At 45.6% G+C, this 13,430-nt stretch overlaps 1 protein-coding gene across 10 annotated transcripts in view; it reads right to left on the bottom strand.

The window, feature by feature from the left end:
* MAP3K3 (mitogen-activated protein kinase kinase kinase 3) overlaps positions 1 to 13,430 on the bottom strand; it is a 76,289-nt gene that overhangs the window by 13,238 nt on the left and 49,621 nt on the right. For all 10 annotated transcript variants that reach the window (XM_017950853.3, XM_017950855.3, XM_017950857.3 and 7 more), the window contains one exon: positions 1,101 to 1,234. In XM_017950853.3, the coding sequence (XP_017806342.1) occupies positions 1,101 to 1,234 (134 nt within the window). The remainder of the gene's footprint in view (positions 1 to 1,100; positions 1,235 to 13,430) is intronic.

Here is a 13,430-nt window from a genome sequence, read left to right as displayed (position 1 = left end):
AGTTCACTAAGCCAAATTGCCATTTGCATCAAGTAAGCCACCAGTTTAAAAGTTAGCCACTAAAATGGCTGAGCCACTGTGGTACACACCCTAAGGTGATCGCTCCCTCTATCAATTAGTTCCAATGAACTGCCTTTCCCTTTAGTGCAAGTAGAACCTGTGATGTGCTTCTTGCCAACAGACTATGGCAAAGAAGACAGAACATTCATTCCTATGATTATGTGATTTTTATGACTCCATCTTTGCAGACTGGAGTAAGAGATTCTCCTGCTGGCCTTGAAGAAGCTGCCATGTTGTGAGAGGGCCCCATGGCAAGGAACTCCAGGTGGCCTCTAGGAAGGGAACTCAGAGAAGCCCTTAGGTGACATTCAGAAGAAAAAAGGAACCACAGTCCTACAGCCACAGAAACTGAATTCTGTTAATAACCATCTAAGCTTAGAAGAGAGCCTCAAACTCAAGAAAGGCAGGCAGCCTGGCTGACACCTTGATTGCAGTTTTGTGTGACCCTCAGCAGAGGACTCACTTGAGTCATACCTGGACTCCTGACCCAGGGAACCTGGAAAATGATAAATGTATATTGTTTAAAGCCTCTAGGTTTGTGGTAATTTGTTATGGAGCAATAGATAACTAATACAACTGTCTACCATCATAAATGGTCAGACTAACCAATCCTACAGTGTAATTTTGATATGGTTTACTCCCTATCTTTCATCAAGTAACAGTAAAACTAAAATATATCCAATGAAAAACATAACCTGTCACTTTAGAACCAGTCATATGTTAAAACACTACTGAAATGAGCTGGGCGTGGTGGTGCCTGCCTGTAGGAACAATGAGAGGACCACGATGAAGGAAAATCTGTTAAATGCTCACCCAACAGCAAACAGACTACGTAGTTTAGATCCTTTAGATCCCATCTTTGGCAGAAATTGTTATTTGGCCCTTAAAAAGGGACAATCCATATTTGGGCAGGCCTAGTTTATAAAAGAGCTTTCAAATGTGGTTCATGTCCCTCAGTTCTGCACTGTGACTACTGAGAGCCCCTTGTTATGACCCTGGTCTGCTGATACAGGCCATGGGCATATCCCAGCTATACTCACGCACTGCTCGCTGGTCTCTGGGATGAACTCCCCCTCACTGTTGATGCTGGTGTAGGACCCCTGCCGGGCAATGTGCTGCTGCCGCTCAGGAACATAGCCAGGGGGAGGTGAGCTTCGGCCAGGGTTCTGGGAGCCTAGAGCACATAAAGGAGGCTTTCAACAATAGAGCCCAGGGTGTGTGGCCCAAGAGGAGCAGGCATGGGGCCAACTCAGAGACACAAGGCCCTAGAGGTCAGGAATGTGACTCCGATGGGTTATGGCACCAACATCTAGCATGTGCCAGCTCCCTCAGGCAAACAAAGTCCCTTCCTAATAGGAAACAAACTCCAGAGATGGAGCAGGCACTACGGCATATCCGACCAAAAAAACCTTGGCACAAAACAGAAACCAGAATAACCCCTATGAGACCAATTTTAGCTGGCAATCAGACTAGCTTTTTAAAAAATTCTTATATATAATTACTCCTTCATAATGTCACCATCTCTCTTCCTCTAGAGCACTAACATCATTTCCTCCCATCCGCTCAATGCATCAGCTTAGTCCTCTTTAGTTTTGGGTCCCAGCAATATTTTGAGAGTGGGGACCAGGGAAAGGTAACTGAATATACCTGTGCATTTTTCTCTGCTGCCCTGTTCCCCCAGCCAGTGTCTCCCCTTATTTGTTCTCTACCTGTATCAGGTAAAAAGACCCTCCTTATGGTCTGGCCAGGATCAAAAGGCAGCCTTCTCCATTCCTACCCACTCCCACACTTCCTGTTTATGAGTAATGATATCACCTTTTTTTTTTTTTTTTAACTGAGACAGGGTCTCGCTATGTTGCTCAGGCTGGTCTGAGTAATGATATTATCTTGCATTTATGTGGTGCTTTACTTTTTGTTACACGTTCACAGTAATTAACCTCATTTGATTTTCAACATCCCTACAACAGAGGTTTGGTAAATATTTTTTGAGTGCCTGTTAAGTGGCAAGCATTCCACAAGGTATTTTTATAACATTTGTTACTTCACTTAATCCTTTCAACAATCCTGAAAGCTAAGCATTTGCTTTACTTAACAGAGGAGGAAATGGAGACTCAAGGAACTTAAATCTTCAAAAAAAAAACCCAAAACACCCAAAAACAATTATTTATGTTTTACAGGTAAGAGACTATAAAACCAATTTACAGGTATTTTCACCACATCAGCTTGTTAGATGAAATGGTTTATCATCCTAATGTTAGTGAATGACAGAGGTGTGCAGAGACATACTATGTAAGTCATTGAGCAATGCTTTTCTGCCATAAGGGAGTTTGAGTCCAAGAAATCAGGTCCTCCCTCCTCCTAGCCCAAGAGTTTTTTCTGACTGGCTGTGTTGCTTTCCATGATCAGAGGAGACAAAAATGAAGCATCTTTTTTCCTTCCTAAGCTCACCAGACAAACCAAAAGAGTCAATTTTCAGAAGATTTTTAAAAAGCTTTACCAATACCCACACAAATATTTCTCGTAGCTTCAAAACTTAAACATAGGACTCTTATCCTGAACCCTTTTCCTGTTCTGAAGAGAACAAATTTATCCTGTTGTTTAGAAAACCAGAGACACAAGAGCCCTCCACTCCCTTATCTACCACCCCTTACCTCTCTCCCACGACCCAGCAATTCCCAGACACCAGGAAAAGCAGAAGTACCATCCCTCAACAATGCAGGCTACCTTCCTTGCTGGCCGGTTTCTCCAGTCTAGTTCAGGGGCTATAGCACTAGGTTTTCTGAAATGGAACTGCAGGCAAGATGCTCTGTGGAAATGGCTAAGGAAGCAAGAGAGACCAAGTTTGGTAGTTGGAGACCTTGGGAAGTACCTGACTCATTCTATTCTGTTTTATTGTTTTGTTTTGTTTTGTTTTCAGAGATAGGGTCTCACTATGTTGCCTGGGCTAGTCTTGAGCTCCTGGGCTCAGGCAATTCTCCCCGTTCAGCTACAGGCAGGTGCCACCATGCCTGGCTTCCCTCCTTTCTTGATGATAGATCCCTAGTCCAGACAATTTTAGATGGAAAATCTGAGATACTCAGTTTTAGTTTTACGTGTGTGTGTGTATACATGTTTATACATTTATGTATATATATATATTTCCTATCGCTCAAAAGCTCATATGTGACCAGGTGCAGGCGCTCACACCTATTATCCCGACACTTTGAGAAGCAGGAGAAATGCTTGAGGCCAGGAGTTTGAGACCAGCCTGGGCAACATGGTGAGACCCCATCTCTACAAAAAATATTTTTAAAATTAGCCAAGCACACACTTGTGAACCCAGCTACTTGGAAGACTGAGGCAGGAGGACTGCTTGAGCCTGGGAGGTTGAGGCTGCAGTGAGCCGTGTTTGGACCACTGCACTCCAGCATGGGTGATGGAGCGAGACCCTGTCTCAAAGATAAAACAAAACAAAAGCTCATGTGGAGCCAGAAGCACTCAGCCTGTGCCTGGAAGTAGAGGTAGCGTACCAGGGACTAAGCATCTACAGCAGAGGGTGCTCAAGAGCCCAGTCCAGGGTCTTAGAACATCCTGGAAAAGAGGGTGGGCCTGACAGACATGGAGTTCAACAAACTCCCTGAACCAGAGAGACTACCACTATTTCAAAGACCCTCAGAAGGAAGAAAAATACTTAATGGGGAAAAAAAGAATGGCGGGGAGTCTTGCTCTGTGTGTGTGTGTGTGCACGCCCTTTTAGGGATGGGGTCTTGCTATGCTGCCTAGGCTGGTCTCAAGCCTTGGCCTCCCAAAGTGCTGGGATTAAAGGTATGAGCTCCCATACCTGGCCGGAGGGTTGCTCTTTGAAATATATTTTCTAAGAAGCTTGAACTATTGTTTTTCAATGACCTTCAAGAAACTGACACTGACTCTTTTTTTTGAGATGGAGTCTTGCTGTGTTGCCCAGGCTGGAGTGCAGTAGTACAATGTTGGCTCAAGGCAACTTCCACCTCCTGGGTTCAAGCAATTCTCCTGCCTCAGCCTCCCAGGTAGCTGGGATTACAGGTGGCCGTCACCATACCCAGCTAATTTTTGTATTTTTAGTAGAGACAGGGTTTCACCATGTTGGCCAGGCTGGTCTCGAACTCCTGTCCTCAGGTGATCTGCCTGCCTCAGCCTCCCAAAGTTCTAGAATTACAGGCATGAGCCACTGACTCTAATTCTTCTATATTAAGTCAGTTGTTCAGAACATATGGTTCATGTGGTTGTGCTGAATACCTTTTGATGAATTTGCTACTGAATTGGTATTGGTGAATACTTCCAATCTCCTCTTGGACACATCACCCCAGCCTCCCTCCAAGGATGTCTCTCTGGCAGGAAAGCTAACATGGAGTCCTCAGTAATCTGGTTTCCCCACCTGACTCCAGAGCAGAGGCCAGAAACAAAATTGCTCTGAAAACAGGCATAGAATTTTGCTGGATTTCCTGTCTCAACATCTCACTCACAGGGTAGAGGCCACTAATTCTGAGATAAAGTGGTATCTGAGCCATGCCTTTGAAATGGTCTCAAACAGCCCATGGAAGATAATTTGTCCTATTTTCTAAGCCCTAACAGAAACTAAAGTTACTCTGAGTGTAAATTTAGGGATATTGTACCATGAATTAACAGAGCAATAAAATCAGCCAAGGCAATATTTTTTTTCTTAAAAAATGTTGTCACCTCTCATTTAACCCTTACTACTAACCCTGCAGTGGTGGTGCATTATCATCATCCACATTGTGCAGAGGGAAACCCAAGCCCCAAAGCCATAAAGTGACTTAATGGTGGGGCTGAAGAGAGAAAACAGGCTTTGTGACTCTCACACAGTTCAGTGAAGGCAATTTGGGGACCATAATTTATTTCCAAAAAGGGTAGGTATGCTGCTCAACACAGTGGCACAAGACAAAACTTCTCCTTGACCTGGCCAGGCTATCTGTTCCCCATGAGTAATCCCTATGGAGGATGGAGATCCCATTCACGAGGAAATATGACAGAATGCCAGGCGTGGGAGGGAGGCTAACGTGGGGACAGCACAGGGAAAGCACAGTGCCATGTTTCTTTCTTTCTTTGGAGTGCAGTGGCATGTTCATAGCTCACTGTAGCCCCAAACTCCTGGGCTCAAGGGATCCTCCCGCCTCAGCCTCCCAAAGTGCTAGGATTACAGGTGTGAGCCACCTCCACAGTGCCATGTTTCATGTAGCTCAAATTCAGGGTTGTTTTCTCCATGATCATTTGGGAGTCAGAGGCCAGGGATATAAAATGCCGCTTAGCCAACAGAGGGCTTGGAGGCAAAGACAAGATGGAGGTTTAGGGGAACTCTGGACCAAGGAAACTACTCCACTTTCCAGTGACCCAGACCTCACACACCCATGTACCTGGCTGCTTCCCTTGCTACTGTAACACAAAATTCCAGCACAACTATGAAAAAAGGATGGTTTTCCTAAGCCCTATCATGCCACAAAACACAGAGAGAGCACTATTTAACCCTTTGCTTATAAAAATTAGCCTACTGCCTGCTTCCTACTTTTAGCTTTGGATGACATCTTGGTAGTCCACAAGTTCCGTGGCAATTCAGTCCACATGTCAGCAACATTTGTCAGCAGCAGAAGCAACTCTAAGGAGGTAAGCAAGGCGCATGGAGAAGAGACTAAGCTTTGAAATTAGATATACGTGGGTTCAGATCAGGCTTTGCCACTCATTAGCTAATGATCTAAGCTCTCACCTCAATTTTCTCAACTGCAAAAACGGGGAGAACTATCTACCTCATAATTTCTTTTGGAAGTTATAAATGTGCTGGCACAGGTATATATCTACATAACCCTATCTCACGGCAGGAACTCCGCAGAACCCCATTTGTACCCTTCACTCTATGTGGCAGATATATGGGGTAGGTGCAAGATGGATTCCACCCTTCTAGTGTGCCTTCCTGTAATTCAGAAGCTAATTGGCTAAAAGCTGTATTTCTAAGACTTTCTTTAGGTTCAGCCAATCACATGCACTTTTGTGAGATTAACAAGCTTCCTGCTATTCCTGAGCACAGTCACAGAAGTCTTTGGTTTTTCTGCCACAGTGTTAGCAGAGGCCCCACACCTGGTCTCCAGCTTTGCTGATGCTGACAGACAGGTGTGGACCAGAGCTGAGGGGCACTGGACTTCTGGACCGGTGGCTTCCTGATTACAGAAGAGGGAGGATGCTCTGTGGTGTGTCTTAACCTAGAGCCTGCTTCTCTTTCTTCCCTCATTGATTCCATAATCCACAATGTGCACCTCTGGCTTATGGAATCTCTTCTTCCTGAAACTAGCTACAGTGGGTTCTCCTCTGCGCAACTGAACTCTGACCAATACACTCTGGAGCTGTATTATACATTTTAACTAGAACAAATAAAAATGTCTCTTGTAAGGGATTGATTGGAGAGAAAAACTTCTTATTTATGAAACCTCAGACACTGGTCCAAACTATGCCCAGACAGGATGAAATGCCCTGAATCTGTTACATGGAGTGTCTGGGGTGAGACTTCCCTGGGATAAAATATCCATGGTCCCCCTGACACCTGTACCCTCCTTCATCAGTTGCACTGAACTCTCCCCTGGTTTTACGAGGTGGAATGGGACTAGCTCACATGAGGCCAGCAGTACAGACCCAGGAGGGCCTGGGGGGAAAAATAGCAAAGGTTTTCTGAGCTTTTATTTCCAGCCAGAGACTTTCACTTTTTCCAATCCACACTGCGCCTGCAGAGAGCCAGTCTTGTTATCTGATGGGCTATGTGCCAGGGGCTATTGTGCACAGGCCCACAGGCTGGAGCAGGAAAGGGAAGTCTCCCCAAACCAATGGCTATCTGAGGAACCAAATGGAAAAACCAGGAGTTGGCAGAACTGCTCCAGGGCATTTTCAGTTTTGTTTTTAATCTTCATTTCAGAAACTGGGAGCCAATGAGATACACAACAGCAGTTGAGAGCAACTGAGACAGGGAGCTGAACAGGATAGGATACTGGACCATAAACTCACTAAAGGTTACATATTTACCAGCAGTGATAGCAATGAGCCAGACAGCAAAAAGCACAGTGCTATGCAAAACAGCTCATTCTGTAGGTCTCAGAAGGCTGCCTAGGCAGGGGTCACAGGCTTTCTTGGAACACCCTTCCCTGGTATTCCAGCCTGAACTTGCTCTAGCCTCACTGGGCCATCTATGCCAACAGGCCCATCTCAGCACCAACTGAAGCAAAGGAGCACAGTAGCAGTTCCACTGTTGAGAGGCCCACAGCTTCCCATGAAGGCATTTTACACAGAAGGAGAAGAGCCGGGTTTAAGCTGCCAGCTATCCTCATTCCTCCCAGTGCGCGTTAGCTCTCTACCAGCCTCCTTAACCCAAAGAAGCAGAGTCAAAGATAAACTCTCACCCTAGGATATGGTAGGTTCTTTTGCTTTGTACTCTGACTTAAAGCTGAATGACAGGCTTTCAGATTCTAGCCCTTCTCACAGAAGAACCCTAATCAGGAAGCTGATGCAGTCAGGAAGTTGTCTCTGCAGGGAGTTCTCGGGCTTTGGGTCAATGTTAATGTGCAGGTCATTGCAAGTATAAAGAGATAGCTTTTTTGGCCACCAACTATTTTGTAAACTCCTCTCTCTTCAGGGACAGATGAGATGGGGAGAGTAATCAAATCTTTTTTTCTTTCTCAATAGAAAATCTTAACTAATATTCACCCATATGCTCACAGTGGACCACACTCTGTAGAACACAGTAGTGGGTAGAATTTCCATAAGACCCTAAGAACATCTTCTGTTTCAACTTTCAAAATGCCCATTTTATTTTGGAGCCGCTACCACCATCAAAGTTTCTGATCTCATCTAGCATCATAGAACTTATAGCAAGGAGGGAAAAAAACCTTTGGAGATGAAAGAAGCTAACCATTTTGTTTTCAAGTGTACGGTCACTACCCCTGCAGTCCTGGTTTCTACCCTTTCAAATCTGTACTAGGACTGGAAGCTGGTCCTGCACACTGCTCTCTTTTTACTGCCTAGTTGTCGCTATAAGCCACCCTCATCCTTTCAACATTCTTTCTTGTACTCTGCCTGAATTTTCCCTCCTCGTCTCTCAGAGGTAGAGGGCTCCTCTCTTCCTTGCGAAAGCATTATAAACCGTCTACCTGGACTTGATTCATCTCCTTGATTCATCTCCTTGAGCAGGAGTCAGCTCCCCCATGGTCTCCTCTTCATCACCTTTAACCCCTTCTTTTCAGCTGTCTTTATCCCTCCCTTCATACACTTCCTCATATCTCTAGCCTAAAAACATCCTGGGCTGGGCATGATGGCTCATACCTATAATCTCGGCACTTTGGGAGGCTGAGGTAGGAGGATCGCTTGAGACCAGGAATTCGAGACCAGGCTGGGCAACATAATGAGAATTCATCTCTACAAAAAAATTAGCCAGGTGTGGTGGCAAGCGCCTGTGGTCCCAGCTATTTGAGAGGCTGAGGCAAGAGGACTGGAGGTTGAGGCTGCAGTGAGCCACGATGGCACCACTGCACTCCAGCCTGGGTGACAGAGAGATGGGGTTCTGCCATGTTGCCTAGGCTGGTTTCGAACTCCTGGGCTCAAGCAGTCCACCCACCTTGGCCTCCCAAAGTGCTGGGATTACAGGCATGCACCACCGCAACTGGCAGGCCCACCATTTCACTACCAAACTCCTAAAAAACCTGATTGCCTCCACTCAGGGGTTGGAGTATGGCTTGCCTCACTATGGGACCAAGTGGCAAGATAAGGACAAAGACAGAGTGAGAACTGAGGCAAAGGCACTTAACAAGATGAACTTAGACCATACAGGAGTCAGAATGCAGCAGGAACAAGTCCTTTTTTTTTTTTTTTTTGAGACGGAGTCTCACTCTGTTGCCCAAGCTGTATGTAGCGCAGTGGCACAATCTCAGCTCACTGGAACTTCCACTTCCCAGGTTCAAGTGATTGTCCCACCTCAGCCTCCCAAGTAGCAGGGATTACAGATGCGCACAACCACACCTGGATAATTTTTATTTTTTTATTTTTTTTTGAGACAGAGCAAGAGTCTATCTAGGCTAGAGTGCAGTGACACGATCTTGGCTCACTGCAACCTCTGCCTCCCAGGTTCAAGCAATTCTCCTGCCTCAGTGGCCCGAGTAGCTGGAATTACAGGCGCCTGCCATCATACCTGGCTAATTTTTGTACTTTTAGTAAAGACAGGGTTTCACCATGTTGCATAGGCTGGTCTCGAACTCCCGTTCTCAGGTGATTTGCCCGCCTTGGCCTCCCAAAGTGTTGGGATTATAGACATGAGCCACTGCACCCCGCCAACAAGTCCTTTAGTTGAGGCTTGGTTACATGGCTTAAGGGCACTACCCAATGTATCAAGGAAAAATATTGCTTGAGCTTCAAAGGTAGGTAGAATTTCCATAGGCCAAGGTATGAGAGAGGATATCTTCAGGTAGGGAAATTCCACCTGCCTGCCTGGTGATCTCCCCACAGGGAGATTAACTCTTTTGGATTAACTCATTACTTAGTAGGGGGTTTTTTGGTTTGTTTCTGTTTTGTTTGTTTAGCATGAACTAGTTTAACAGACTAAATGGCCTGAAAAAAACCTGGAATTCAAGGTGTGCATATTATGATGGAAAAAACAAATGGTAAACATGATACCTGGCTTCACATATTTGAAAAACTGTCATATGAAAGATTTTATCTGTGTTTATTTGCTGCTCAAGAGAGCAGTACTAGAATCAGTAGGTAAAGTGAGAGAAAGCTGATTTTCAATCCAAAATAAGGAAGAATTTCAAATAAATAAACAAGTCTGGAATTTGATTGGGCTACCCTGCGCTTCCCCATCAATGCAAATGCTGCAGTGTGAACTGAGTAGCCCGCTTGCTGCACAATCACTAAATATTTACATGTATGTAAATGATGATGGGAAGGAGGCAGCAGAGGAACCCAGTGGAAGGCTGAATTGCTAAGGCTTACTAACCAAGGACTTCTTTGACCCCATTTCTACTGCTAGGACTTTTCCAAGTCTCTCATGCTAGACCTTGACTCCTGTCTCGGTTTCCCTTCCAGAAAGTCTTATCTGTACCAGCACACAGCAAGCACTCAGACATTTGTGAATGAAAAGAACAGGTTTCAGGCCGGGCGCGGTGGCTCAAGCCTGTAATCCCAGCACTTTGGGAGGCCGAGACGGGCGGATCATGAGGTCAGGAGATCGAGACCATCCTGGCTAACACGGTGAAACCCCGTCTCTACTAAAAATTACAAAAAACTAGCCGGGCGAGGTGGCGGGTGCCTGTAGTCCCAGCTACTCGGGAGGCTGAGGCAGGAGAATGGCGTGAACCCGGGAGGCGGAGCTTGCAGTGAGCCGAGATCTGGCCACTGCACTCCAGCCTGGGTGACAGAGCAAGACTCCGTCTCAAAAAAAAAAAAAAAAAAAAAAAAAAAAAAAAAGAACAGGTTTCTGTCTCTTACCCTTGGTCTGTCCTTACCAACCTGGCTGGTTCTGTGTAAGGCCTTCTCCCCACACTCCTAATTTGCTTTCCTACTTCTCTGGTTACTCCTTTTTTTTGTCCTTCACAGACTCATCCTCTTCTAACTGGCCACTAAGTGTTGGGTTCCGAAGGCTCAATCATGGACCCTCTTTTCTTCTCATTCTATAGTCTCTGCTTAGGCACTCTCCCCTGGGCCCATGGTTTCAACATAACAATTTCCAGTATTTTTTCACTAGCCCTGATTTTCTCCCCTCTGAGCTAGAGACCCATATATCTAACTGCCTCTCTGATATCTCCTGTTGGCTATATCAGAGGCACTTCAATACCAACATGTCTAAAACATTAAGTCTGCCCCTTCCCATCACCTGGAACCACACTCTCTTTCAATATTCCTGTCTTAGTGAAAGGCGATGCCATTTATTCATCTCCACAAAGCAGTAATTTACCTCCCTCTCTCTCAATATCTGCAAATTATTTTTCTTCCTTCCTTTCTCTCTTTTTTTTGTTTTTTGAGATGGAGTTTTGCTCTTGTTGCCCAGGCTGGAGTGCAATGGTACCATCTCAGCTCACTGCAACCTCTGCCTCCCGGGTTCAAACAATTCTCCTGCCTCAGCCTCCCTAGTAGATGGGATTACAGGCGGATGCCACCACGTCCAGCTAATTTTTGTATTTTTTGTAGAGAGGGGGTTTCACCATGTTGGCCAGGCTGGTTTCAAAGTCCTAACCTCAGGTGATCCACCCATCTCGGCCTCCCAAAGTGCTGGGATTACAGACGTGAGCCACCACACCCCGCCTCATTTTTTTTTTAAATGAGATTGGGTCTCACTATGTTGCCTAGGCTGAGCTCAAACTCCTGGAATCAAGCTATCCTCCCACCTTAGCCTCCTGAAAACACCTGCAAATTCAATCCAATACTATAGTAATTCTTAAGCCTTTTGGTCTTAGAACCCCTTTGCACCTTAAAACTGAGGGCACTTCGCTTTTATTTATGTGGGATGTATCAACTGATATTTACTGTATTTGAAATTAAAACTCAGAAACTTTAAAAACATTTTCTCAGGAGAAACCAGTGGAGGAAAAAATAAATGTTAAGAATACAATCATATACAAGCACACATGCCCTTAAGCCAGTACAGTGATGACATCACCTCAGGCACATGACCTCTGGAAAACTCCACTGTACACTTGTGAGATAACTGTCATGTCTCAGCATGATTATGAAAATAATTTTGAGGGCCAGGCGTGGTGGCTCATGCCCGTAATCCCAGCACTTTCGGAGGCTGAGGCATGTGCATCATGAGGTCAAGAGATCAAGACCATCCTGGCCAATGTGGTGAAACCCCATCTCTACTAAAAATACAAAAATTAGCTGGGCATGGTGGCGCATGCCTGTAGTCCCAGCTACTTGGGAGGCTGAGGCAAGAGAATCGCTTGAACCTGGGAGGTGAAGGTTGCAGTGAGCTGAGATTGTGCCACTGCACTTCAGCCTGGTGACAGAGCGAGACTCTGTCTCAAAAAAAAAAAAAAAAAAAAAGAAAGAAAAAGAAAATAATTTTGAACTCACAGGGTCAAAGGACCCAAGGGACACCCCAGGATTCCCAGAACACACTTTGAGAACCACCAAAACAAAACGCCATGTTCTGTCGGTTTTACCTCTAAAAGTTCACCTGTTCCTTCCCTCTCTCTACTTCACCAGCCTACTCCAAGCCCCAGTTTTCTCTACCTGGACCACTGCACTAGCCTAATGCAGTTCCCTGGTATTCATTCTTGCCCCCTCCAATCTGTTATCCACACTGCAGCCAGATCAATCTTTTCAAAATACAAATATGAACATGTAACACCACCCACTCCTCTTCACTTAAGAACTCTAAAGTAGCTTTTCACTGCTTTCCATGCAATGATCAGAATCTTAATCAGGGTCCACAAGGCTCTGCCTCCCTCCCCAGCTTCATCCTGCTCTCCCCTTCCCCTTGCTCCCAGCTCTCCAGCTATCCAGACTTCTTTCCATTTCTCAGACATACCACACTTCCTCTTGCCATCAGGCCTCTGCTCTTGTAACATCCCCTGTCTGGAACCCTCTTCCCTTGCATCCCTTTTGCCTAACTCCCAAATCTCATTCATGCCTAAGGCATTCCTGGCCCCAAGATCAGGATCAGGTCCCATCCCTTAGTTATAGTCCACCATTTCTTTCTTTCTTTTCTTTTTTTCTTTTTTTTTTTTAAAGACAGAGTTTCACTCACTCTGTCACCCAGGCTGGAGTACAGTGTGCAATCTCCACTCACTGCAGCCTCGATCTCCCAGGCTCAAGTGATCCTCCTGCCTCAGTCCCCTGAGTAGCTAGGAGTAGAGGCACTCACCACCACGCCCAGCTAATTTTTGCATTTTTAGTAGTGACAGGGTTTTACTGTGTTGGCCAGGCTGGTCTCAAACTCCTGGCCTCAAGCAATCCACCTACCTTGGCCTCCCCAAGTGCTGGGGTTATAGGCGTGAGCCACCATACCCAGGCCATTTCTTAGTTATAGCCCACTTGCAGCACCACACACCTTTCAGTCACAGTTTGTAATTACACATTAATGGCATCATAACAAGTAAATGTCAGTCTTTCCATGGATTGCAAAGGCCACAGGGACAGGGCCTGTGTCTTTTTTGCTTCCCATATTTCTGGCACATAGTAGATATTTTGGTAATTACTTTTTTTTGGAGACAGGGTCTCGCTCTGTTGCCCAGGCTGGAGTACAATGGCACATTCATGGCTCACTGAAACCTCTGCCTCCCAGGCTCAAGTGATCCTCCCACCTCAGCTACCCAAGTACCTGGGACTACAAACACGCACCACCACAGTTGGCTAATTTTTGTATTTTT

The sequence above is a fragment of the Papio anubis genome, chromosome 17 (genome assembly GCF_008728515.1).
Source record: "Papio anubis isolate 15944 chromosome 17, Panubis1.0, whole genome shotgun sequence".
Lineage (NCBI taxonomy): Eukaryota > Metazoa > Chordata > Mammalia > Primates > Cercopithecidae > Papio > Papio anubis.
Note: the sequence above shows the minus strand (reverse complement) of the source record. Positions and strands in the feature narration are given on the sequence as shown.